General features: G+C 38.8%; 1 protein-coding gene across 1 annotated transcript; it reads left to right on the forward strand.

The window, feature by feature from the left end:
* LOC128646841 (killer cell lectin-like receptor subfamily B member 1C) lies at positions 1-27,388 on the forward strand. The gene is made up of 4 exons (XM_053699639.1): positions 1-244; positions 6,536-6,675; positions 26,797-26,885; positions 27,089-27,388. The coding sequence occupies exons 1-4, from the start codon at positions 1-3 to the stop codon at positions 27,204-27,206; spliced, it is 591 nt and encodes a 196-aa protein (XP_053555614.1). The 3' UTR covers positions 27,207-27,388.
* Positions 27,389-27,569: the final 181 nt, after the last annotated feature.

Genomic DNA, 27,569 nt, shown 5'->3' on the forward strand with positions numbered 1-27,569 from the left:
ATGGCATCCAGGAGAGTCCCCAGGGTGGACAAGGGTACAAAGCCACATGCTACCTCTACTTCAAAGATGAACACATTCTTTAAAGCTATACACTCTCCAACTGTGGAGGAAGATGATAATTCACAAATGCCTCAAGAAGAGCAACAAGATCCAATTCCTCCTGAAAGAGAATCACCTATAACTAAAGCTGACCTTAAGGATTTCCCGACCAAAGCAGACCTCTCCTCTTTTTTTCAAAAGGTCAGTAAGATGCTGAAAGAGGGTTTAACAGAAATAAAGAAAGAAGTTGCGGATCTGGGAGGCAGAGTGGCCTATTTGAAAGAATTAGAGGAAGAGACTACATCCAACATGGACCTAATCAACAGGAAAATGGAGACCCGGGAATCACAAATTGAATATCTCCAATCCAAGCTAGAAGACCTCGACAACAGGGGTAGGAGACAAAATCTACGCATTCGGGGTATCTCTGAAAAAGTCACGAGCGACACTCTCCCCTCACATCTACAAAACATCTTCAAACAACTACTGAATAATCAGCAGCTACCTGATGTAGCGATTGACAGGGCGCACAGAGCTTTAAGGCCCAAGCCACGGGATGGAGAGCCTCCAAGGGATATAATCCTGAGGTTTCACAGATACACCGATAAAGAAACAATATTAAATGCTACAAGAAAACAACAATCCTTCACTTTGAATGGTGACACGCTTCAATTTTACGCAGACCTCAGCCCTATCACCTTACAAAACCGCAAAGAAATAAGATTCCTCACGCTTCATCTGAGAGATCACGGTCTACCCTACAAATGGGGATTCCCCTTCAGTTTGAGAGTACTGAAAAACAACAAACTTGCAACATACAGGACACTAGAAGATCTGGACCACTTTTGCCAAACACTGGGCATACCAAAACCTACCCTCCCTTCATTGGAACCTTCGGATATCTCTGACTCACAAAGAAATTCAGCACCGCCAAAACCTCAACGTCCTCAATGGACGAAAGCGGCAAAGAAAAGATCTAGAGATGACGCATCAAAACATCGGAAAGGGCCAGCAGATCTAGACCCGAGTTGAGGGATCTTTAGACTATCTATACAGTTCCTCTGGCAGTGAAGGCCTGGCCGGCTGATAAAGATACTTGAGACATTCCTGAGATTAGCCTTAAGCATGGTTATTATTATAGTCTTACTTTGGTGCTATGTTTCATTTGCTCCTGAGATAGATTGTTTATGCTATGGTCTTCTCTCTCCCCTTTTCTCCCCTTTAACACTGTTTCTCTCCTTCACAGGTGCCTTTCAACCTCGTTAGGTTGAAGTAATTCCCCTATGAACCCCAATATTACTTGGGAAGGTTTTACAGGGAATTTTTGTTATGAAATGTTTTTTGTTTTCAGGTTTATTGTTTGGTTGTATTGTTTTGTGCTTTGTTGTTTATGCCAAAATAATGATACTTTTGTATTGCTTACTTCTGATCCAGGACTAAGAGATGTTTTTGTATACACGTATAAGAGAGTTACTCCCATCCACTATCTAACCACAGGCAGGGGTGGGCTGGACCAACACTGCAATGGTGCCATTTTCTTTGACACTGCGATGGCAGAGTATAGACGCTACATGACTGGGCAACTCCTCCGACGTAAGGTAATGAGCTTTATCCCACAACACCGACGCAGGTACACAAATTAAGGAAATTAAATTAATCTCTCAAAACTGTAAGGGCCTAAATTCCCCAACTAAAAGATCCATAGCGCTAAATTGGGGGAGAAAAGAAAAAGCTAACATTATTTTTGTTCAAGAAACCCATTTTGTCACCAACAAAGAACCTACATTCAAATCTAGAGACTTCCCCACTTCGTACCTTCACTCTAACACAGAGAAAAAGAATGGGGTGGGAATTTTATTCAATAAAAATACACACTTCCAGCTGTTGGAGAAATTGGTGGATAGAGAAGGTCGCTATATAATACTAGTGGGTATGTTGTTTAATAGACCAATTACCCTAGCTAGCGTATACGCACCCAACACAGGACAAGCCCACATTTTGACGACAGTCAGTAACAAACTCCTAGAGGTCCAAAAAGGCACACTCCTGTTAGGGGGAGATCTAAATGTAGCATTGTTCCCGACTTTAGATTGTTCACAAGTCCGCAGTATCACTACGTCTAAAACTAGAAATCTAATTCTTAACACATTAAGGGGCCTCACCCTTTTGGACACCTGGCGCACACTTCACCCCACCGCACTCAACTATTCATTTTATTCTAATCCAGCCAAATCATACTCACGCATAGACTATTGGTTTATTAACCATAGTAATATGCCATTAGTTACAGACGCTGATATTTCTCCAATAACATGGTCTGACCACTCCTCAATATCGTTGACTCTGACCTGGCCCTCTGTACCAATACACCCGTTTCACTGGAGACTGGATGAGGCTAAGCTACATGACCCACTAGTCATACAACAAACCCAGGAAGCTTTGACAGAGTACTTTCAGCTAAACTGCAACTGCAACTCCACGACGTACTCTCCAATGACTTGGTTCGCACATAAGGCTGTTCTCAGGGGGTTGTTGCTGAAACAGAAAGCTATTAAAAAGCGTTCTTCGCTAGCACAATACAAAACACTACTACAGAAAGTACAAACTGACGAAAATTCACATAAAAGTGATCCCCAGAGACAGGATGTTTTGCAGGTGCTAGCCACATCACGATCCCAGCTACAAAACTACTTACATAAGGAGGCATGCGTAAAGGCTCTATATCTTAGGAAGATATACTTCCATGGAGGTAACAAATCTGGTACCCTGCTCGCTAGGGCCTTAAAGCGTAAAACATTACACAAACTTATTCTCAATATAACAGCAGATGCAGAATTATTAGACACTTATATTCAAAGTGCAGATTTGAGTAAGATTCAAAGAGAGGACTACATGAAATACTGAAAGTTATTAATGACCTTCCATCACATAAAAGTCCTGGACCAGATGGGTTTTCAAACAAATATTACAAAACATATAAGGATATCTTAGCGCCACATCTATTAGAGTTATATAGGTATATAGCTAAGGAAGGACATCTCCCCCCGGAATACTTAGAAGCCCAGATTTCAGTGATTCCCAAACCAGGTAAATCCCCCACGCATCCCGGTAATTACATTCCCATCTCTTTATTGAACACTGATTTAAAAATCTTTACAAAAATACTGGCTAATAGGTTGAACCGAATACTCCCACAGATTATCCACTCTGATCAGGCTGGCTTTGTGCCTGGTCGAGAGGCCAGGGATAACACCATCAGATCACTTCAATTAATAGATCACGCTAAACATACAAACATGGATATGGTGGTTATTTCCACAGACGCTGAGAAAGCGTTTGATCGCCTAAACTGGGATTTTTTATTTGCTACACTTAGGGAGGTGGGTCTGGGGGAGGGTATGCTTCGTAGAATTCAGAGCCTTTATCATGCACCATCAGCAAGGGTTAGAGTAAATAATATGATAACAAATACCATAGTATCACAAAAGAAAAAAAATGTGAAATAAATGTGATATAATGTAATAAGAACAAAATAAAATGATATATAGTGCCACAAATTTATATTAAACCATAAATAAATGTGTAAAGTTCATATAAGGATATATGGATTCTTCCTGAGACTCTTCAATCTTCTACAGAATCTGTTTACCCAACAGTATAAAAGAGGGTGTGCGCTTTTACCTGAGCTTGGCTATAGCTCCATCCCATGTGAGTAATTATTTGCACATATACAGTTTACACTGCAACAAAGTTACAGAGTTACGCTATGTGGCATATTTTCTCTTTTTCTATGAGGATCAAACAAGAACAAGCAGAAGATTGAAGAGTCTCAAGAAGAATTCATATATCGTTATATGAACTTTACACATTTATTTATGGTTTAATATAAATTTGTGGCACTATATATTATTTTATTTTGTTCTTATTAGAGTAAATAATATGATTTCCGATCCCTTCTTTATCCACAATGGCACAAGGCAGGGTTGTCTGCTTTCCCCTATCTTATTCATAATCAGCATGGAAGTCTTAGCACAGAAAATAAGAAATAATCCACTGGTTTCCGGCATTAAAGTAGGCCCTTTAGATTGTAAACTCTCGCTATACGCAGACGATGTCCTGTTCACGTTATCATCACCCCAGACATCTGTCCCTGAGGTCCTGAAAGTTCTCAAACAATTTGGTGACTTTTCCAATTTCAGGATTAATGAACAAAAGTCAGAAATCTTAAATATCTCCCTCCCACCTCAAGAATTTCAGACCCTGTTACAATCCTACACTCTTAAACACCAACCACAAGCGATCAAATATTTGGGGATGTATCTTGCTCCAAACATGAAAGCCCTCCTAGAGCTTAACTTCACTAATCTACTTAATACTATATCAACAGATTTAAAGACTTGGAAGGACCATTCCTTTTCATGGTGGGGTAGACTCCAAATTTTGAAAATGAATGTATTCCCTACATTGCTGTACGCGATTCAAGCTGTCCCTATCACCCTACCACAGGGCCGCCTTACTCAGATACAACACGTTTTAGATTCCTTCATTTGGGGTAGCATAAAACCCAGAGTTAAGAAGGCAACTATGTACAGGTCAGCCAGAGAGGGAGGGTTGGGTCTGCCTAAGATAGAAACCTATTATCAGTCCTAAGGCTTACAGAGAATCATAGAGTGGCACAGAAATAGGGACTCTAAGGCTTGGATTCCAATAGATTCACATATACTTTACTCCCCTTCTCCGGGAGCTTTATGTTGGATAGCAGGGCAGAATCGACCCCCATGGTTGAAGGCATACCCGCTTTTACACCATGTGTTCAAATTATGGGACATTCCCAGAAATATCAACACTCAGATCACCCATGTCCCCAATTTCCCTGAATGCTGAGCTATTAGGGGGGTAATGTTTGACAGGAATAACCTGAATAATTGGGAGATGGGTTACACGGTTCCCCTATTTAATTTACTCAGTGAGGGCAAACTCAAAAACAGGTCAGACCTTACAGACATCCTAGGTGGAGTTTTTGTTAGGTGGCTAAAATATAACCAAGTTCACCATTTTCTCCATACCCACCTTCTCAAACAGTCACTTACATGAAATCTCACACCCTTCGAACAGACATGCGCTATGACAAGTTCAGCACATCACACCTTATCGTGGGCTAAGAGACTCCTAGTTAATGCACATAGCTCGAAACTTCCTGATTATATAGAACGCTGGCATAGGGAATTGAATAAGACTATCACAGAAGCAGAGTGGGTTAAAAATTTTAATAACACAAGAAAATCTTCATCCTCAGCTAGATTTTTAGAGACAAGTTACAAACTCCTGACTAGGTGGTACTTGACACCTACCAGACTTAAATGCATTTTCCCTGCCTTGTCTGACCTTTGTTGGAGGGGTTGTGGGGAAAGGGTGACAATGACACACATATGGTGGGCATGTCTTAAATTGTCACCTTTTTGGGAGGGCATACAGAATATCCTACAAGTCATAATGGGGCAGTGGGATTCCTATCAGCTAGACCCGACAACGGCCCTACTGTACCTGTTACCTAAATGTAAATGTAAATTAAGAATATGACTAATTCAGTTGGCATTGAATTCTGCTAGATCCTTAGTCGCTAGGCTCTGGAAATCTCAAATCTGCCCGACCCTAAAGGACTGGCACTCTCACATGACAGATACCTTGAGAATGGAAGAATACGGTTTCTTTAAATTGAATAGGTTAGGATTCTTCCATGATTTAAAATTAATCTGGGATGAAATCCAAAATGATCTGGGGATAGAAGGGGGGAGCTTTACACAAGTTACAGGAGTGACCTAGGAGGAATGACAGGCCTAGTGTTATCTTAGAGGGGTATGGCTGACGTGGTCCCACCCCTGCCTGATACTCTAATAATGACCTCTTTAGCTTAGCACTTCTCTCAAAGGTTGATAGTTAAATACAAAGTCGAGGGATACCACTAGATGTTTAGAATATATACAAAGTGGTCTTAAATTAAGAAATTAAGAAATTTCGGCATAGTTTTGTTGTTGTTTGAGTTATGTTTTGTACATTGGTGTCATTGTCAATCACCATGCATTTATATGGAGTGGAGCTACTGTACGGGGAGTTCGTTCTCCTTTCTTTTGGAGACTGATGGTTTCTCCCTCTTTTGTTTCTGTTTAAACTTTTGTATCAACAATGACATCCTTTTGTACCATGCTGCTAAATAATGATAATAAAAATGAATAAATAAAAAAAATAAAAAAATGTCTTTCTCTGGTAATTATTTTTTTACCATTTACTTGTAATACCATATTCTTAGCATGGGCCTGTGATATCGCTATGGCAACCAACGCTATCAATAGCACTCTACTTGTAATCCGGGCCTTTATTGGCAAACAGACTATTATTAACAATACATTAATGGTTTGATAAGTAATGTATAGATGTATAATGTCTTCTAATCTTACATATTACAATATCTTAGTATTTGTTTATTAAATCCCTACAGATTGTCATCAAGATGGCTGGGAAATCATTAATGGAAGATATTTATTTTTCTCTAACATTAAAGACACATGGCAGAACAGTATTTTTGACTGTGTACGGAGAGGCTCTACACTTCTAATCCATAAAGACAATAGTCTACAGGTGAACTCTGCTGCTCTTAAATAAATATAGTAAAAATATAGAGATTATAATAAACATGTATTTATAGATTGTAATAGATTTGTGGTTAAACTTATCTGTGATGTTAAAAGCAAATGCCATATTTACATTGTTCTTGATAATCAGCAGTCGTAAATCGCTTATAATTTCTGCTCTCAAAATCCTGCATCACCTATCATTTTACACCTAGTTTCTATCATTTTGCATTACGTTTCACCAGCTTGTGAAAAACTCAGCAAGTGATAATACCAAAACTGCCATTTTACACCTTTTTTAAATCATACTCCCCATTTTTGGGATTCTATAGTACAGTATTGTCATCATTAGGAACCAGATTTTTCTCTGCAGTTGTCACTGTGATCTTGAGTTAAGTGTTTGCCATCATGTCTTGTTTTCTATCACCGTCAGAAAAAATTTGTTCTGTACAATGAGTTTTTAAAAAAAAGGTTTGTACAGTAAAAATGAGATTGTGAAAATGTGGTCTGTACAGTGAGAATTAGATTGTGAAAATGTGGTCTGTACAATGAGATTGTGAAAATGTGGTCTGTACAGTGAGAATGAGTTTGTGAAAACGTGGTCTGTACAGTGAGAATAAGATTGTGAAAATGTGGTCTGTACAGTAAAAATGAGATTGTGAAAATGTGGACTGTACAGTGAGAATGAGATTGTGAACACGTGGTCTGTACAGTAAGAATGAGATTGTGAAAATGTGGTCTGTACAGTGATAATGAGATTGTGAATATGTGGTCTGTACAGTGAGAATGAGATTGTGAATATGTGGTCTGTACAGTGAGAATGAGATTGTGAATATGTGGTCTGTACAGTGAGAATGAGATTGTGAAAATGTGGACTGTACAGTGAGAATGATATTGTGAACACATTGTCTGTACAGTGAGAATGAGATTGTGAAAATGTGGTCTGTACAGTGAGAATGAGATTGTGAAAACGTGGTCTGTACAGTGAGAATGAGATTGTGAAAACGTGGTCTGTACAGTGAGAATGAGATTGTGAATATGTGGTCTGTACAGTGAGAATGAGATTGTGAATATGTGATCTGTACAGTGAGAATGAGATTGTGAAAATGTGGTCTGTACAGTGAGAATGAGATTGTGAAAACGTGGTCTGTACAGTGAGAATGAAATTGTGAATATGTGGTCTGTACAGTGAGAATGAGATTGTGAATATGTGATCTGTACAGTGAGAATGAGATTGTGAAAATGTGATCTGTACAGTGAGAATGAGATTGTGAAAATGCTGCCTGTACAGTGAGAATGAGATTGTGAAAATGTGGTCTGTACAGTGAGAATGAGATTGTGAAAATGTGGTCTGTACAGTGAGAATGAGATTGTGAAAATGTGGTCTGTACAGTGAGAATGAGATTGTGAAAATGTGGTCTGTACAGTGAGAATGAGATTGTGAAAATGCGGCCTGTACAGTGAGAATGAGATTGTGAAAATGTGGTCTGTACAGTGAGAATGAGATTGTGAAAATGTGGTCTCTACAGTGAGAATGAGATTGTGAAAATGTAGTCTGTACAGTGAGAATGAGAGTAAGAAAATGTGGTCTGTACAGTGAGAATGAGATTGTGAAAATGTGGTCTGTACAGTGAGAATGAGATTAATAAAATGTGGTCTCTACAGTGAGATTGAGATTGTGAAAACGTGGTCTGTACAGTAAAAATGAGATTGTGAAAACGTGGACTGTATAGTGAGAATGAGATTGTGAACACGTGGTCTGTACAGTGAGAATGAGTTTTCTTTCATACAGGTGGTGAGAGGTCCCGATCATTACTCGGGAATTACTCTTCTCTACCACTAGGAGGAAGCAAAGATTCTCAAACCCCAATAGCTCTATAAAACCCCTCCCACCTCAGTCTTTACTTTGCCTCCACTGGAGGTTGTTGAAGAATAGTGATGTCCCAAATAGTTTGCCAGTGAATAGTTCCCGGCGAACATAGCTTGTTCGCGTTCGCAGCGGTGGGCGAACATATGCGATGTTCGATCCGCCCCCTATTCGTCATCATTGAGTAAACTTTGACCCTGTATTTGACAGTCTGCAGATACATTCCAGCCAATCAGCATCAGACCCTCCCTCCTAGACTCTCCCAGCTCTTGGACAGCAGCCATTTTAGATTCATTCGGAAGCTGCTTTCTTAGTGAGAGGAGGGACAGTGTAGCTGCTGCTGATTTAATAGGGAAATTGATAGCTAGGCTAGTGTATTCAGTGTCCACTACAGTCCTGAAGGACTCATCTGATCTCTGCTGTAAGGACAGCACCCCAAAAAGCCCTTTTTTAGGGCTGCTTTTTTTTTTTTTTTCCTGTGTAATCTAATTGCAGTTGCCTGCCTGCCAGCATGTGTGCCAGGCTCACAGCGTATACTGTGCCCACTTGCCCATTGCCACCACTCATATCAGGTGTAACATTAGTGTAAATTTAAAAAAAAAAAACTTTTTTGACTGTGAAACATCAGTCTGCTAGTGTAATCTAATTGCAGTTGCCTGCCTGCCAGCGTGTGTGCCAGGCCCACTTGCCCACAGTGCCACCACTCATATCTGTTGTAACAGTAGTGTAAATTAAAAAAAAAAACTTTTTTGACTGTGAAACATCAGTCTGCTAGTGTAATCTAATTGCAGTTGCCTGTCTGCCAGCGTGTGTGCCAGGCCCACTTGCCCAGTGCCACCACTCATATCTGTTGTAACAGTAGTGTAAATTTAAAAAAAAAAAACTTTTTTGACTGTTAAACATCAGTCTGCTAGTGTAATCTAATTGCAGTTGCCTGCCTGCCAGTGTGTGTGCCAGGCCCACTTGCCCACAGTGCCACCACTCATATCTGGTGTAACAGTAGTGTAAATTTAAAAAAAAAAACATTTTTGACTGTTAAACATCAGTCTGCTAGTGTAATCTAATTTCAGTTGCCTGCCTGCCAGCGTGTGTGCCAGGCCCACTTGCCCATTGCCACCACTCATTTCTGGTGTAACAAACAGTAGTGTAAATTTAAAAAAAAAACTTTTTTGACTGTGAAACATCAGTCTGCTAGTGTAATCAAATTGCAGTTGCCTGCCTGCCAGTGTGTGTGCCAGGCCCACTTGCCCACAGTGCCACCACTCATATCTGTTGTAACAGTAGTGTAAATTTAAAAAAAAAAAACTTTTTTGACTGTTAAACATCAGTCTGCTAGTGTAATCTAATTGCAGTTGCCTGCCTGCCAGCATGTGTGCCAGGCCCACTTGCCCACAGTGCCACCACTCATATCTGTTGTAACAGTAGTGTAAATTTAAAAAAAAAAAAACTTTTTTGACTGTGAAACATCAGTCTGCTAGTGTAATCTAATTGCAGTTGCCTGCCTGCCTGTCAGCGTGTGTGCCAGGCTCACAGCATATACTGTGCCCACTTGCCCAGTGCCACCACTCATATCTTGTTTAATAGTAGTGTAAGTGTAAATTAAAAAAAAAAAAAAAACTTTTTGGACTGTGAAACATCAGTCTGCTTTTTTTGTGTCAGGCTCACAGTGTATACTGTGCCCACTTGCCCAGTGGCACCACTCATATCTTGTTTAATAGTATTGTAAGGGTATATTTTAAAAAAAATGACAGGCAGAGGCAGGCCACCCCATAGGTGCCGTCGTGGTCGTGGTGCTGTGATTCCCTTAGGCCCTAGAATAATGGCCAGTGTTCAGAGGCCACGTACCATGAACTCGAAAAGATCTGAGGAGGACATAGTTGACTTTTTAACACAGGACACCCAATCGTCTATAGCTTCCGCTCCGAACCTTGACGCACCATCCTCCTCCAGCTTATCTACGGGCACCTCTCAAGTTACCACTTGCCCGCCTGTCGCCACCACCAACACTAGCACCACAGCCGCTTCACTTGATCTGGCAGAGGAGTTATTTACACATCATTTGGAAGAAATGAGTGATGTGCAACCATCATTGACAGAGGATGTAGATAACAGTGATATGTCTCAGTCAGGCAGCATTACAGACATGGACGTACGGTGTGATGATGATGATGTTGTACCCGCTGCTGCTTCCTTTGTTAATTTGTCAGATACAGGTGAAGCAGTTGATGATGACGATGTGTCCGTGGATGTCACGTGGGTGCCCACTAGAAGAGAAGAAGAAGAGGGGGAAAGTTCAGATGGGGAGACAGAGAGGAGGAGGAGGAGACGAGTTGGAAGCAGGGGGAGGTCGTCGCAAGGAGCTAGTGGCACAGTCAGACAGCATGCATCGGCACCCTGGGTCAGCCAGACAGCACGCCAATCAACGCATGCTGTTGCCACCACCAGAATGCCATCATCACAGAGCTCCGCAGTGGGGCATTTTTTTTGTGTGTCTGCCTCTGACAACAGTGATGCCATTTGCAACCTGTGCCAAAAGAAACTGAGTCGTGGGAAGTCCAACACCCACCTAGGTACAACTGTTTGAGAAGGCACATGATCGCACATCACAAACGCCTATGGGATCAACACATGAGTACAAGCAGCACACAAACTCAAAGCCACCATCCTCCTCCTGGTCCAGCATCTTCAGCCATGTCAACCACTGCTGTTCTCCTTGCCCCCTCTCAACCATCCGCCACTCCGTCTCTCTTCTGGAGCATTTCCTGGTCATCTGCCCACAGTCAGGTGTCTGTCAAGGACATGTTTGAGCGTAAGAAGCCACAAAGTATTGTCTGAACTCTTAGCCCGCCAGCTTTTACCATATAAGCTGGTGGAGTCTGAGGCGTTCAAAAAATTTGCAGCTATTGGGACACCGCAGTGGAAGGTACCCGGCCGAAATTTCCTTTCACAAAAGGCAATCCCCAACCTGTACTCGATTGTGCGAAAGGAAGTAATGGCATGTCTGGCACACAGTGTTGGGGCAAGGGTCCATCTGACCACTGATAGCTGGTCTTCAAAGCATGGTCAGGGCAGGTATATCACCTACACTGTGCATTGGGTAAACCTGCTGATGGCTGACAACCATGGAATGCATGGCTCTGCAGAGTTGGTGACACCGTCACGACTTGCAGGCAGGCCTGCTGCCAACTCCTCTACTCCTCCTACTCCATCCTCTTCCATAACCTCCTCAGGTGAGTCCTCTTCTTCTGCTGCTGTGTCTTGCTCCACATCAACGGCACCCCCCAGCTCCCCAGGTACTATTCCACATCCCGGATACGGCAGTGTCACGCCGTCTTGGGGTTGACTTGCCTGAAAGCAGAGAGTCACACCGGACCAGCACTCCTGTCCATGCTGAACGCACAGGTGGATCAGTGGCTGACTCCACACCAACTGGCTATCGGCAAAGTGGTTTCTGACAATGGAATTAATTTGGTGGCGGCATTGAAATTGGGTAAGTTGACCCATGTGCCGTGCATGGCACATGTGTGTAATCTGATCGAACAACGCTTTGTGCATAAGTACCCAGGCTTACAGGATGTCCTGAAGCAGGCCAGGAAGGTGTGTGGCCATTTCAGGCATTCCTACACAGCCATGTCGCACTTTTCAGATATCCAGCAGCGAAACAACATGCCAGTGAGGTGCTTGATTTGCGACAGCCCGACACGGAATTCAACACTCCTAATGTTCGACCGCCTGCTCCAACAAGAAAAAGCTGTTAACGAGTATTTGTATGACCGGGGTACTAGGACAGCTTCTGGGGAGCTGGGAATTTTTTTGCCACGTTACTGGACGCTCAATGCCTGTAGGCTCATGCGTCCTTTTGAGGAGGTGACAAACCTAGTCAGTTGCACCGAAGGCACCATCAGCTACATCATACCATTTGTTTTCTTCCTGGAGCGCGCCCTGCGAAGAGTGCTGGATCAGGCCGTAGATGAGCGTGAAGAGGAAGAGTTGTGGTCACCATCACCACCAGAAACAGCCTTATCAGCATCGCTTGCTGGACCTGCGGCAACGCTGGAAGAGGATTGTGAGGAAGAGGAGTCAGAGGAGGAATGTGACTTTGAGGAGGAGGAGGAGGAAGACCAACCACAACAGGCATCCCAGGGTGCTTGTTGTCACCTATCTGGTACCCGTGGTGTTGTACGTGGCTGGGGGGAAGAAGATACCTTCAGTGAGATCACTGAGGATGAGGAACGGGACATGAGTAGCTCGGCATCCAACCTTGTGCAAATGGGGTCTTTCATGCTGTCGTGCCTGTTGAGGGAACCTCGTATAAAAAAGCTGAAGGAGAATGACCTGTACTGGGTGTCCACGCTACTAGACCCCCAGTATAAGCATAAAGTGCCTGAAATGTTACCGAATTAACCCAAGTCGGAAAGGATGCAGCAGTTCCAAAATAAATTAAAAAGTATGCTTTACACAGCGTATAAGGGTGATGTCACAGCACAATGGGAATCTAACAGGGGAAGAGGTGAAAGTAATCCTCCGACTCCCACGACCACGCTGGCAAGGACAGGACGCTTTACAGACATGTTGTTGATGGAGGACATGCAGAGCTTTTTAAGTCCTATGCATCGCCACAGCCCTTCGGGGTCCACCCTCAGAGAATGACTCGACCGACAGGTAGCAGACTACCTCGCCTTAACTGCAGATCTTGACACTCTGAGGAGCGATGAACCCCTTGACTACTGGGTGGGCAGGCTTGACCTGTGGCCTGAGCTATCCGAATTTGCGATAGAACTTCTGGCCTGCCCCGCTGCAAGTGTCCTGTCAGAAAGGACCTTCAGTGCAGCAGGAGGTATTGTCACTGAGAAGAGAAGTCACCTAGGTCAAAAAAGTCTAGATTACCTCACCTTTATTAAGATGAATGAGGGATGGATCCCGAAGGGACAGACATTGGGCGATACATTCGACTAAAAAAGGCCTGATGACATGAGCTGCCTTGGGCTAAAAATGGTCCACACGCTGCTGTATTTTATCTTCGAATGCCGGATGACTTGCGTGACTTATCCGCCACCAAGTAGGGTTCAAGCCATAATGTTTTTTGTTTTCTACCTGGGAAACAAACATCAATTTTTCTGGCCGCTGCTACAGCAGCGGCTGCAACAATACCTAATTTTTCAGGCATGTGTACATGCCAAATTTTTCTGACCTCTGGTGCTGCACTGTGGCTTCAAAAACCACACCACTCATATCTGGTGGCACAGTAGATTGCACTTGCAGTGCCCCAAATTTGAAGTAGGAGGACCGACCAAGCATCTTTTTCCATCTCCCGGTTCCTAAAATCCATGCCATATACACGTCCCCTGATAGGGGATGAAACAGGGATTAAACTGATCAGAATAGTACTACTGAACACACCACTCATATCTGGTGGCACAGTAGATTGCACGCGGTGCTCTGACAAAATACAGAAGGACATTTGGCAGACGGACATTTAGCAGACGCATATTTGGCAGACTGACATTTGGCCGACAGACAGAAAGCTAAAGAATGTTCCGATTTCGGCCGAGGGCAGATACGTTCCAGAGTGCTCTGTTCTAATCAGAGCCTCGGGCGCTGCAAATGCCTCTGGGAACCTTACCATGGGTCCCAGACCGCACGTCTTGTAATTATCTGTCTTGGAAATTATCTATCTATCAAATCTATCTATTTATCTTTCAAATCTATCTATCTATCTATCTATCTATCTATCGTATCTATCAAATGTATCTATTGCATCTATTGATCTATCTATCTAATCTATGTATCTATCTATCTATCTATCTATCTATCTATCTATCAAATCTATCTATCTGGTGGCCGGACTGTTATCTGACAGTCACTTGTGTTTCGGCCATGCCATATACATATCCATGCCATATACACGTCCCCTGATAGGGGGCGTAAAAGGTATTAAACTGATCAGAATAGTAATACTTAACACACCACTCATATCTGGTGGCACAGTAGATTGCACGCGCAGTGCCCCAAATTTGAAGTAGGAGGACCGACCAAGCATCTTTTTCCATCTCCCGGTTCCTAAAATCCATGCCATATACACGTCCCCTGGCGCCGCCACTGCCTCTGGGAACCTTACCATGGGTCCTAGGCCGCACGTCTTATAATTCTCTGTCTGGGAAATTATCTATCTATCAAATCTATCTATCTATCTATCTATCTATCTATCTATCTATATATCTATCGTATCTATCAAATGTATATTGCATCTATTGATCTATCTATCTAATCTATGTATCTATGTATCTATCTATCTCGTGGCCGGACTGTTTTGTGACAGCCACTTGTGTTTTGACAAAATGTCCGTCGTACAAATGTCCATCGGCCAAATGTCTGTCGGCTAAAAGTCCGGCCACGATTGCACGCGCAGTGTCCCAAATTTGAAGTAGGAGGACTGACCAAGCATCTTTTTCCATCTCCCGGTTCCTAAAATCCATGCCATATACACGTCCCCTGATAGGGGGCGTAACAGGTATTAAACTGATCAGAATAGTACAACTTAACACACCACTCATATCTGGTGGCACAGTAGATTGCACGCGCAGTGTCCCAAATTTGAAGTAGGAGGACTGACCAAGCATCTTTTTCCATCTCCCGGTTCCTAAAATCCATGCCATATACACGTCCCCTGATAGGGGGCGTAACAGGTATTAAACTGATCAGAATAGTACTACTTAACACACCAATCATATCTGGTGGCACAGTAGATTGCACGCGCAGTGCCCCAAATTTGAAGTAGGAGGACCGACTAAGCATCTTTTTCCACCTCCCGGTTCCTAAAATCCATGCCATATACACGTCCCCTGGCGCCGCAACTTCCTCTGGGAACCTTACCATGGGTCCCAGCCGGCAAGTCTTGTAATTCTCTGTCTGGGAAATTATATATCTATCAAATATATCTATTTATCTATCAAATCTATCTATCTATCTATCTATCGTATCTATCAAATGTATATTGCATCTATTGATCTATCTATCTAATCTATGTATCTATCTATCTATCTATCTATCTATCAAATCTATCTATCTCGTGGCCGGACTGTTTTGTGACAGCCACTTGTGTTTCGGCCAAATGTCTGTCGGACAAATGTCCGTCGGCTAAAAGTCCGGCCACGATTGCACGCACAGTGCCCCAAATTTGAAGTAGGAGGACCGACCAAGCATGTTTTTCCATCTCCCGGTTCCTAAAATCCATGCCATATACACGTCCCCTGATAGGGGGCGTAACAGGTATTAAACTGATCAGAATAGTACTACTTAACACACCACTCATATCTGGTGGCACAGTAGATTGCACGCGCAGTGCCCCAAATTTGAAGTAGGAGGACCGACCAAGCATCTTTTTCCATCTCCCGGTTCCTAAAATCCATGCCATATACACGTCCCCTGGCGCTGCACCTGCCTCTGGGAACCTTACCATGGGTCCCAGTTGCACATCTTGTAATTCTCTGTGTGGGAAATTATATATCTATCAAATGTATCTATTTATCTATCAAATCTATCTATCTATCGTATCTATCAAATGTATATTGCATCTATTGATCTATCCATCTATCTAATCTATGTATCTATCAAATCTATCTATCTCGTGGTTGTGCAAATGGACTGTTTGCTGTTGTTTGCGGTGTGTTAAACGGGGAGTTTGGTCTGTCACTGTGAAGCGGGCGTAACCCTTACACTACCTGATCGATACAACATCATACCTGATGTTTTAAAGCACGTTATTCCAAACAATTTAGGAATGTTAGGTGATTTATGGCCTTTATGGATTAAAACCAGAAAAAACAGACTCTGCATCAACTATGTAATTTTCCGTGGGAGTTTTGCCATGGATCCCCCTCCAGCATGCCACAGTCCAGGTGTTAGTCCCCTTGAAACAACTTTTCCATCACTATTGTGGCCAGAAAGAGTACCTGTGGGTTTTAAAATTCGCCTGCCTATTGAAGTCAATGGCGGTTCGCCCGTTCGCGAACAGTTGCGGACGTTTGTGTTCGCTGTTCGCGAACGGAAAATTTTCAGTTTGCGACATCACTATACATGATAGTGTAGTGTAATGTGTACATGATAGTGTAGTGTAATGTGTATATGATAGTGTAGTGTATTCTGTACATGATAGTGCAGTGTAATGTGTACATGATAGTGTAATGTAATGTGTACATGATAGTGTAGTGTAATGTGTATATGATAGTATAGTGTTGTGTGTACATGATAGTGTAGTGTAATGTGTATATGATAATGTAGTGTAATGTGTATATGATTGTGTAGTGTGTACATGATAGTGTAGTGTGTTAATGATAGTGTAGTGTATTATGTATATGATAGTGTAGTGTAATGTGTACATGATAGTGTAGTGTAATCTGTACATGATAGTGTAGTGTAATGTGTACATGATAGTGTAGTGTAATGTGTATATGATAGTGTAGTGTTATATGTATATGATAGTGTAGTGTGATGTGTATATGATAGTGTAGTGTAATGTGAACATGATAGTGTAGTGTAATGTGTATATGATAGTGTAGTGTAATGTGTACATGGTAGTGTAGTTTAATGTGTACATGATAGTGTAGTGTGTATATGATAGTGTAGTGTGATGTGTATATGATAGTGTAGTGTAATGTGTACATGGTAGTGTAGTTTAATGTGTACATGATAGTGTAGTGTGTATATGATAGTGTAGTGTGATGTGTATATGATAGTGTAGTGTAATGTGTACAAGATAGTGTAGTGTGATGTGTATATGATAGTGTAGTGTAATGTGTACATGATAGTGTAGTGTAATGTGTACATGATAATGTAGTGTAATGTGTACATGATAGTGTAGTGTAATGTGTACATGATAATGTAGTGTAATGTGTACATGATAGTGTAGTGTAATGTGTATATGATAGTGTAGTGTAATCTGTACATGATAGTGTAGTGTAATGTGTTCATGGTAGTGTAGTGTAATGTGTATATGATAGTGTAGTGTAAATGTGTACATGATAGTGTAGTGTGATGTGTATATGATAGTATAGTGTAATGTGTACATGATAGTGTAGTGTAATGTGTAAATGATAGTGTAGTGTATTGTGTATATGATAGTGTAGTGTATTGTGTATATGATAGTGTAGTGTAATGTGTACATGATAGTGTAGTGTGATGTGTATATGATAGTATAGTGTAATGTGTACATGATAGTGTAGTGTAATGTGTATATGATAGTGTAGTGTAATGTGTATATGATAGTGTAGTGTACTGTGTATATGATAGTGTAGTGTACTGTGTATATGATAGTGTAGTGTACTGTGTATATGATAGTGTAGTGTAATGTGTATATGATAGTGTAGTGTAATGTGTATATGATAGTGTAGTGTAATGTGTACATGATAGTGTAGTGTAATGAGTATATGATAGTGTAGTGTATTGTTTATATGATAGTGTAGTGTAATGTGTACATGATAGTGTAGTGTAATGTGTTCATGGTAGTGTAGTGTAATGTGTATATGATAGTGTAGTGTAAATGTGTACATGATAGTGTAGTGTGATGTGTATATGATAGTATAGTGTAATGTGTACATGATAGTGTAGTGTAATGTGTAAATGATAGTGTAGTGTATTGTGTATATGATAGTGTAGTGTAATGTGTATATGATAGTGTAGTGTAATGTGTATATGATAGTGTAGTGTAATGTGTACATGATAGTGTAGTGTAATGTGTATATGATATTGTAGTGTAATGTGTATATGATAGTGTAGTATAATGTGTATATGATAGTGTAGTATAATGTGTATATGATAGTGTAGTATAATGTGTATATGATAGTGTAGTATAATGTGTATATGATAGTGTAGTGTAATGTGTAAATGATAGTGTAGTGTATTGTGTATATGATAGTGTAGTGTAATGTGTACATGATAGTGTAGTGTAATGTGTAAATGATAGTGTAGTGTATTGTGTATATGATAGTGTAGTGTAATGTGTACATGATAGTGTAGTGTGATGTGTATATGATAGTATAGTGTAATGTGTACATGATAGTGTAGTGTAATGTGTATATGATAGTGTAGTGTACTGTGTATATGATAGTGTAGTGTACTGTGTATATGATAGTGTATTGTAATGTGTATATGATAGTGTAGTGTAATGTGTACATGATAGTGTAGTGTAATGAGTATATGATAGTGTAGTGTAATGTTTATATGATAGTGTAGTGTATTGTTTATATTATAGTGTAGTGTAATGTGTACATGATAGTGTAGTGTAATGTGTACATGATAGTGTAGTGTAATGTGTATATTATAGTGTAGTGTAATGTGTATATGATAGTGTAGTGTAATGTGTATATGATAGAGTAATGTAATGTGTACATGATAGTGTAGTGTACTGTGTATATGATAGTGTAGTGTAATGTGTACATGATAGTGTAGTGTAATGTGTATATGATAGTGTAGTGTGATGTGTATATGATAGTGTAGTGTACTAAGTATATGATAGTGCAGTGTAATGTGTATATGATAGTGTAGTATAATGTGTACATGATAGTGTAGTGTAATGTGTATATGATAGTGTAGTGTGATGTGTATATGATAGTGTAGTGTAATGTGTACATGATAGTGTAGTGTATTGTGTATATGATAGTGTAGTGTATTGTGTATATGATAGTGTAGTGTAATGTGTACATGATAGTGTAGTGTGATGTGTATATGATAGTATAGTGTAATGTGTACATGATAGTGTAGTGTAATGTGTATATGATAGTGTAGTGTAATGTGTATATGATAGTGTAGTGTACTGTGTATATGATAGTGTAGTGTACTGTGTATATGATAGTGTAGTGTAATGTGTATATGATAGTGTAGTGTAATGTGTACATGATAGTGTAGTGTAATGAGTATATGATAGTGTAGTGTATTGTTTATATGATAGTGTAGTGTAATGTGTACATGATAGTGTAGTGTAATGTGTTCATGGTAGTGTAGTGTAATGTGTATATGATAGTGTAGTGTAAATGTGTACATGATAGTGTAGTGTGATGTGTATATGATAGTATAGTGTAATGTGTACATGATAGTGTAGTGTAATGTGTAAATGATAGTGTAGTGTATTGTGTATATGATAGTGTAGTGTAATGTGTATATGATAGTGTAGTGTTATGTGTAAATGATAGTGTAGTGTATTGTGTATATGATAGTGTAGTGTAATGTGTACATGATAGTGTAGTGTAATGTGTATATGATAGTGTAGTGTAATGTGTAAATGATAGTGTAGTGTATTGTGTATATGATAGTGTAGTGTAATGTGTACATGATAGTGTAGTGTGATGTGTATATGATAGTATAGTGTAATGTGTACATGATAGTGTAGTGTAATGTGTACATGATAGTGTAGTGTACTGTGTATATGATAGTGTAGTGTACTGTGTATATGATAGTGTAGTGTAATGTGTATATGATAGTGTAGTGTAATGTGTACATGATAGTGTAGTGTAATGAGTATATGATAGTGTAGTGTAATGTTTATATGATAGTGTAGTGTATTGTTTATATTATAGTGTAGTGCAATGTGTACATGATAGTGTAGTGTAATGTGTACATGATAGTGTAGTGTAATGTGTATATTATAGTGTAGTGTAATGTGTATATGATAGTGTAGTGTAATGTGTATATGATAGTGTAATGTAATGTGTACATGATAGTGTAGTGTACTGTGTATATGATAGTGTAGTGTAATGTGTACATGATAGTGTAGTGTAATGTGTATATGATAGTGTAGTGTGATGTGTATATGATAGTGTAGTGTACTAAGTATATGATAGTGTAGTGTAATGTGTATATGATAGTGTAGTATAATGTGTACATGATAGTGTAGTGTAATGTGTATATGATAGTGTAGTGTGATGTGTATATGATAGTGTAGTGTAATGTGTACATGATAGTGTAGTGTAATGTGTACATGATAGTGTAGTGTAATGTGTATATGATAGTGTAGTGTAATGTGTACATGATAGTTTAGTGTAATGTGTATATGATAGTGTAGTGTAATGTGTACATGATAGTGTAGTGTAATGTGTACATGATAGTGTAGTGTAATGTTTATATGATAGTGTAGTGCAATGTGTACATGATAGTGTAGTGTAATGTGTACATGATAGTGTAGTGTAATGTGTACATATTAGTGTAGTGTAATGTGTACATGATAGTGTAGTGTATTCTGTACATGATAGTGTAGTGTAATGTGTACATGATAGTGTAGTGTAATGTGTACATGATAGTGTAGTGTAATGTGTATATGATAGTGTAGTGTATTCTGTACATGATAGTGTAGTGTAATGTGTATATGATAGTGTAGTGTAATGTGTACATGATAGTGTAGTGTAATGTGTACATATTAGTGTAGTGTAATGTGTACATGATAGTGTAGTGTAATGTGTACATGATAGTGTAGTGTAATGTGTATATGATAGTGTAGTGTAATGTGTACATGATAGTGTAGTGTAATGTGTACATGATAGTGTAGTGTATTGTGTACATGATAGTTTAGTGTAATGTGTACATGATAGTGTAGTATGATGTGTACATGATAGTGTAGTGTAATGTGTGCATGATAGTGTAGTGTAATGTGTACATGATAGTGTAGTGTAATGTGTACATGATAGTGTAGTGTAATGTGTACATGATAGTGTAGTGTAATGTGTATATGATAGTGTAGTATAATGTGTATATGATAGTGTAGTGTAATGTGTATATGATAGTGTAGTGTAATGTGTATATGATAGTGTAGTGTGATGTGTATATGATAATGTAGTGTAATGTGTACATGATAATGTAGTGTAATGTGTACATGATAGTGTAGTGTAATGTGTACATGATAGTGTAGTGTAATGTGTATATGATAGTGTAGTGTAATGTGTACATGATAGTGTAGTGTAATGTGTATATGATAGTGTAGTGTAATGTGTATATGATAGTGTAGTGTAATGTGTATATGATAGTGTAGTGTGATGTGTATATGATAGTGTAGTGTGATGTGTATATGATAGTGTAGTGTAATGTGTATATGATAGTGTAGTGTAATGTGTACATGATAGTGTAGTGTAATGTGTATATGATAGTGTAGTGTAATGTGTATATGATAGTGTAGTGTAATGTGTATATGATAGTGTAGTGTGATGTGTATATGATAGTGTAGTGTAATGTGTATATGATAGTGTAGTGTAATGTGTATATGATAGTGTAGTGTAATGTGTACATGATAGTGTAGTGTGTATATGATAGTGTAGTGTAGTGTGTATATGATAGTGTAGTGTAGTGTGTATATGATAGTGTAGTGTGTATATGATAGTGTAGTGTGTATATGATAGTGTAGTGTAATGTGTATATGATAGTGTAGTGTACATGATAGTGTAGTGTACATGATAGTGTAGTGTAATGTGTACATGATAGTGTAGTGTGTATATGATAGTGTAGTGTATACATGATAGTGTAGTGTAATGTGTACATGATAGTGTAGTGTAATGTGTATATGATAGTGTAGTGTAATGTGTACATGATAGTGTAGTGTAATGTGTATATGATAGTGTAGTGTGTATATGATAGTGTAGTGTGTATATGATAGTGTAGTGTGTACATGATAGTGTAGTGTAATGTGTATATGATAGTGTAATGTGTACATGATAGTGTAGTGTAATGTGTATATGATAGTGTAATGTGTACATGATAGTGTAGTGTAATGTGTACATGATAGTGTAGTGTAATGTGTATATGATAGTGTAATGTGTACATGATAGTGTAGTGTAATGTGTACATGATAGTGTAGTGTAATGTGTATATGATAGTGTAGTGTAATGTGTACATGATAGTGTAGTGTAATGTGTATATGATAGTGTAGTGTGATGTGTACATGATAGTGTAGTGTAGTGTGTACATGATAGAGTAACAACATCTAAATAATGAAACTTACATTTTTACTTTTATCTCCTTTTGAATTCTTATTCACTGATGTTAATAATTACACAGCTGAACTGTAAAGAGATTACTCTACAATATAGCCTTCAAGTATAATTTAATGTAGCTGTAGCTTAAAGGGACATTCAAGTCCAATATAAACGTTCATGATTCAGATAGGGCATGTAATTTCAAACAACTTTACAATTTACTTTTAACACTGATTTTGCTTTGTTTTCTTGGTTTTCTTAGTTGAAAGCTAAACCTAGGAAGGCTATATGCTAATTTATTAGACCTTAAAGTCCGCCTCTAATCATAATGCATTTTGACCACTAGAGGGCGTTAGTTCATGTGTGTTATAGATAACATTGAGCTCATGCCCGGGAAGTTATCTCGGAGTTAGAACAAGGGGGCAGTGTGCACAGGTTTAGATACAAGGTTATCACAGAGGTAACAATTCTGGAGTAGACTGTCCCTTTAAATGTTTATGAAAAATAATGATGTAAACATAGTAACATAGTAGATAAGGTTGAAAAAAAGACTGAAGTCCATCGAGTTCACCCTATACAAATCTAAAATACTTACAAAAAGCTCCAGTTAAGCTTAAATAACCCCATTAAAATGTGACCCATTTAATACTAGCAATCATATCCATGAATTTTGTTTGAATACAGAAACTTATCCAGACTATTTTTAAATGTATCTATGGTATTGGCATTCACTACCTCCTTTGGTAATGAGTTCCACAATTTTATTGCTCTCACAGTGAAAAAACGTTTCCGTTGCAGGAGATTAAATCTCCTTTCCTCCAACCTTAAATTATGACCTCTTGTCAGAAACAATTTTCTTGGAATAAACAGAGCTTCTGCCATCTCTTTATATGGGCCTTGAATATATTTATATAAAGTAATCATGTCACCTCTCAAGCGCCTTTTTTCTAAAGAAAACAGACCCAGTTTGGCTAGCCTCTCCTCATAGGTTAATTTCTCCAATCCCCTTATTAGCTTTGTGGCCCTTCTCTGAACTTTTTCTAGTTCTGCAATATCTTTTTTAGCAATTGGTCCCCAGAACTGCACTCCAAACTCAAGGTGAGGTCTTACCAGGGCTTTATATAATGACAGAATTATGCTTTCCTCCCTTGAATCAATGCCTCTTTTAATACATGCTAGTATCTTATTAGCCTTTGAAGCCGCTGCCCTGCATTGTGCACCCATCTTTAGCTTGTTATCTATTACTACTCCCAAATCCCTTTCCTCCTGTGTTTGGCTAAGTCTTGTCCCATTTAAAAAATACGTAGCCTGCTTATTTTTACTTCCAAAATGTAGAACCTTGCATTTTTCCATATTAAATCTCATTTTCCATTCACTTGCCCATAGTTCTAATTTTAGCAAATCCCTTTGTAAAGACAGTTCGTCCTGCTCTGACCTTATGACCTTACTTAACTTAGTATCATCTGCAAAAATAGAGATGTCGCTATTTAATCCTTGCTCCAAGTCATTTATAAAAATATTAAAAAGAACAGGGCCCAGTACTGATCCCTGGGGGACGCCACTGATTACCTTTGTCCAATCTGAGTATGATCCATTTAATGCTACTCGTTGCTCCCTATCTTTTATCCAGTTATTTATCCATGAGTTAACATTTTCAGCTATTCCCAGTCCCTTAATTTTGTGCATTCATCTCTCATGTGGCACTGTATCAAATGCCTTTGCAAAATCTAAGTATATCACATCAACTGATTCCCCTTTATCTATATTTTTACTTACTTCCTCGTAGAATCTAATTAGATTAGTTTGACATGATCTATTTCTCCTAAAGCCATGCTGATTAGAACTCATAATCTTGTTTACACGAATATGCTCATCAATATAATCCCTTATAATCCCTTCAAATATCTTCCCCACTATTGATGTCAGACTAACTGGTCTATAGCTTCCTGGATCATCCCTGCTTCCCTTTTTGAAGAGTGGCACCACATCAGCTTTACGCCAATCCTGGGGTACCATGCCTGAGGATAATGAGTCTTGAAAAATTAAGAGTAAAGGTTTGTCTATAACAGTGCTAAGTTCCCTTAACACCATTGGGTGTATTCCATCTGGGCCTGGAGTTTTATTTACCTTAATATTTTCCAGTTTTTTCCTGATATCCTCTAAACAAAACCCAGTTAGTGGTATGGACTGGCATGTTCTATTATGTTCAAAAGTATCATTCAATGGTTCCTCTCTTGTGTATACTGAAGAAAAAAACTGGTTTAGTACCTCAGCCTTCTCCCTGTCATTATTTATCATGCTACCCTCCACGCATTTTAATGTACCTATATTATCCTTCTTAGATTTTTTGCTATTTATGTACTTAAAGAACCTTTTAGGGTTAGACTTAGAATCCTTAGCAATTAATTTTTCATTTTCAATTTTGGCTAATTTGATTGCTTTTTTGCATGCTTTGTTACATTCCTTATAAATATTGTATGCTGAGTCTGTACTAATTTCTTTTAATAATTTAAATGCCCTACGTTTTTTCCTAATTTCTCTTAACACATTTTTATTTAGCCATAACGGCTTTGTTTTTTTATTTTTACTTTTATAACCATATGGTATGTGTTGATATGTATATTTATTTAACACATTTTTAAATATTATCCATTTATCCTCTGTATTTTTATTAGAAAATACATTGTCCCAATTTATATTATTTAATGATTTCCTTAAATCGTTGAATTTTGCTTTCTTGAAATTAAAAGTCTTAATTAAGCCTTTAAAACACTGCATTTGAAAATAGATTTCAAATGTGACCATGTTATGATCACTGTTACCCAAATGTTCTTTAACTTCTATGTTTGATATTATATCTGTATTGTTTGATAGCACTAAATCCAATATAGCTTTACTCCTAGTTGGCTCCTCTATTAATTGTGACAAGAAGTTATCCCTGAGAACATTTAAAAATCTATCCCCCTTAGCTGAATTACTAGTTTCATTGGCCCAGTTTATATCAGGGTAGTTAAAATCTCCCATAATTACAGCACTGTTATTAGCAGCCTTACCTATTTGGATAAGTAGTTGAGTTTCCTCCGGGTCACTAATGTTGGGAGGCTTGTAGCATGTTCCTAGTAATATTTTTTTAGGATTTTTCCCCCCACTCTTTATTTCAACCCACAGGGTCTCTACATTGTCACTTGTATCATAAATATCTTCCCTTATTGTAGGTTTAAGGTTCGGTTTAATATACATGCAGATTCCTCCACCCCTTTTATTATTCCTGTCCCTCCTAAATAATGTATACCCCTCTAAGTTAACTGCCCAGTCATGTGAATCATCCCACCAAGTTTCAGTTATACTGATAACATCATAGTCCTCTTCTGCAACTAAGAGCGTCAGCTCCCCCATTTTACCTGTCATGCTTCTTGCATTTGTTGTCATACATTTAATTTTCATGTGCTTTCTGCTGCTACTTGGTGTGCTTTCCTCTATACTTTCTAATGTGACATTTCTTAAGTCATCCCTTCCTTGAGATATTAATGGAGAGACATATTCAGACACTGATCTCTCTGTTCTATTTTGTTCTAACTGACCCCCCCCCCCCCCTTTGCCTAGTTTAAAAGGTTCTCTAAACGTGCTACCATCCTTTCCCCCAACACACCTGCACCCATGTCATTCAGGTGCAATCCATCCTTACTGTACAAATTGTACCCTAGTGAAAAATCAGCCCAGTGTTCTAAAAAGTCAAACCCCTCATTTTTACACCATGTCTTTAGCCATGAATTAACAGACCTTAGCTCCTTCTGCCTTACTGAGTTAACACACGGCACTGGTAATATCTCTGAAAATATTACTTTGGAGGTCCTTGCTTTAAGCTTGCTACCTAACTCCCTGAAGTCATTTTGTAGGACTCTCCATCTCCCACCGATTCCTTCATTAGTACCAATATGCACCATGACTGCAGGATCAGACCCGCATCCCTCTAACAATCTATCAATACGCTCCACAATATGCCTAACACGAGCTTAAAGTGCTATATTTAAATGTTTTCCACTAAAGGTTTGCTATCTCACAGCTACATTTGTACTCTCACTGGTATTATTATTATTTCTATTCACATTTAAATATAGAACAAGGTTTTCCTTTAAGAACGGAATAAAATGATTATATAAACTCAGTATTATCACCATGGTTAAGCTGTTTTATCTTTTTATTTAAACGTTTTCTTTATAAATATATTTGAGCACTGTAATATTTGGATGAAACATTTGTATGCATAAGGTTTTACAGATGTATTTAAGGAATAACCAATTATTTTTAGGATAATCTGCCACGAAATTATAATTACTGGATTGGACTAAGATACTTCTATCAAACTTCTTCCTACAGTTGGCTTGATGGAAGCACAGAGTGAGTCTGAACATTTTGATATTTTGGATAAATAACTGATTAGACACAGAGCCAAAGCAAGTTCTTGTGCACAGTCTATATTACTCCTTGTTCTTGTCTTATTGTTGTTTCATTTCAGATTAATTCAAATAAAAGCCCAGAATTCTCTTTTCTATTGCCTTAATATTGGCAGTAATTGTGTTTTGTTTTTTCTCATATTATAGAACCAAGATGAGAGGATACTATTGTGGGTTACTTATTAATGGAAAGTTACATGATGCACGCTGCTCGTTCCAGAACAGATGGATTTGTGAAAAGAAATGCTGTCCTTTTGTGCCTTAATAATAATAATAAGTAGACGCTTTTTGCAAGCAAACAATCACTACTGACTACTGAATAAAGTGTAAAGTAAAATATTAAATATGATTTATGTTTGTGTCAGTGATAAGAAAATATTCATAGATAAGCAACACCTGAATGTCACACAGCACAAACGTGTTAATAAAAGTTCAGTTTAAAAGAGAGCTTGACTACATGCACTGTTTTTATGCATAGCGTATGTATGAATTGTAAACCATTTCTATTAATCTAATGAATTAAAAGACACTTTGGGCTCCATGTACGATGCAGCATAGGCTGCTTTAGAGCCCTTGCGGGGCAGGTTTGCATGTGAGTCAGCTTCCTGCAATGTAAAAAGCAGTGGTC

Source organism: Bombina bombina, chromosome 2 (genome assembly GCF_027579735.1).
Source record: "Bombina bombina isolate aBomBom1 chromosome 2, aBomBom1.pri, whole genome shotgun sequence".
Classification (NCBI taxonomy): domain Eukaryota; kingdom Metazoa; phylum Chordata; class Amphibia; order Anura; family Bombinatoridae; genus Bombina; species Bombina bombina.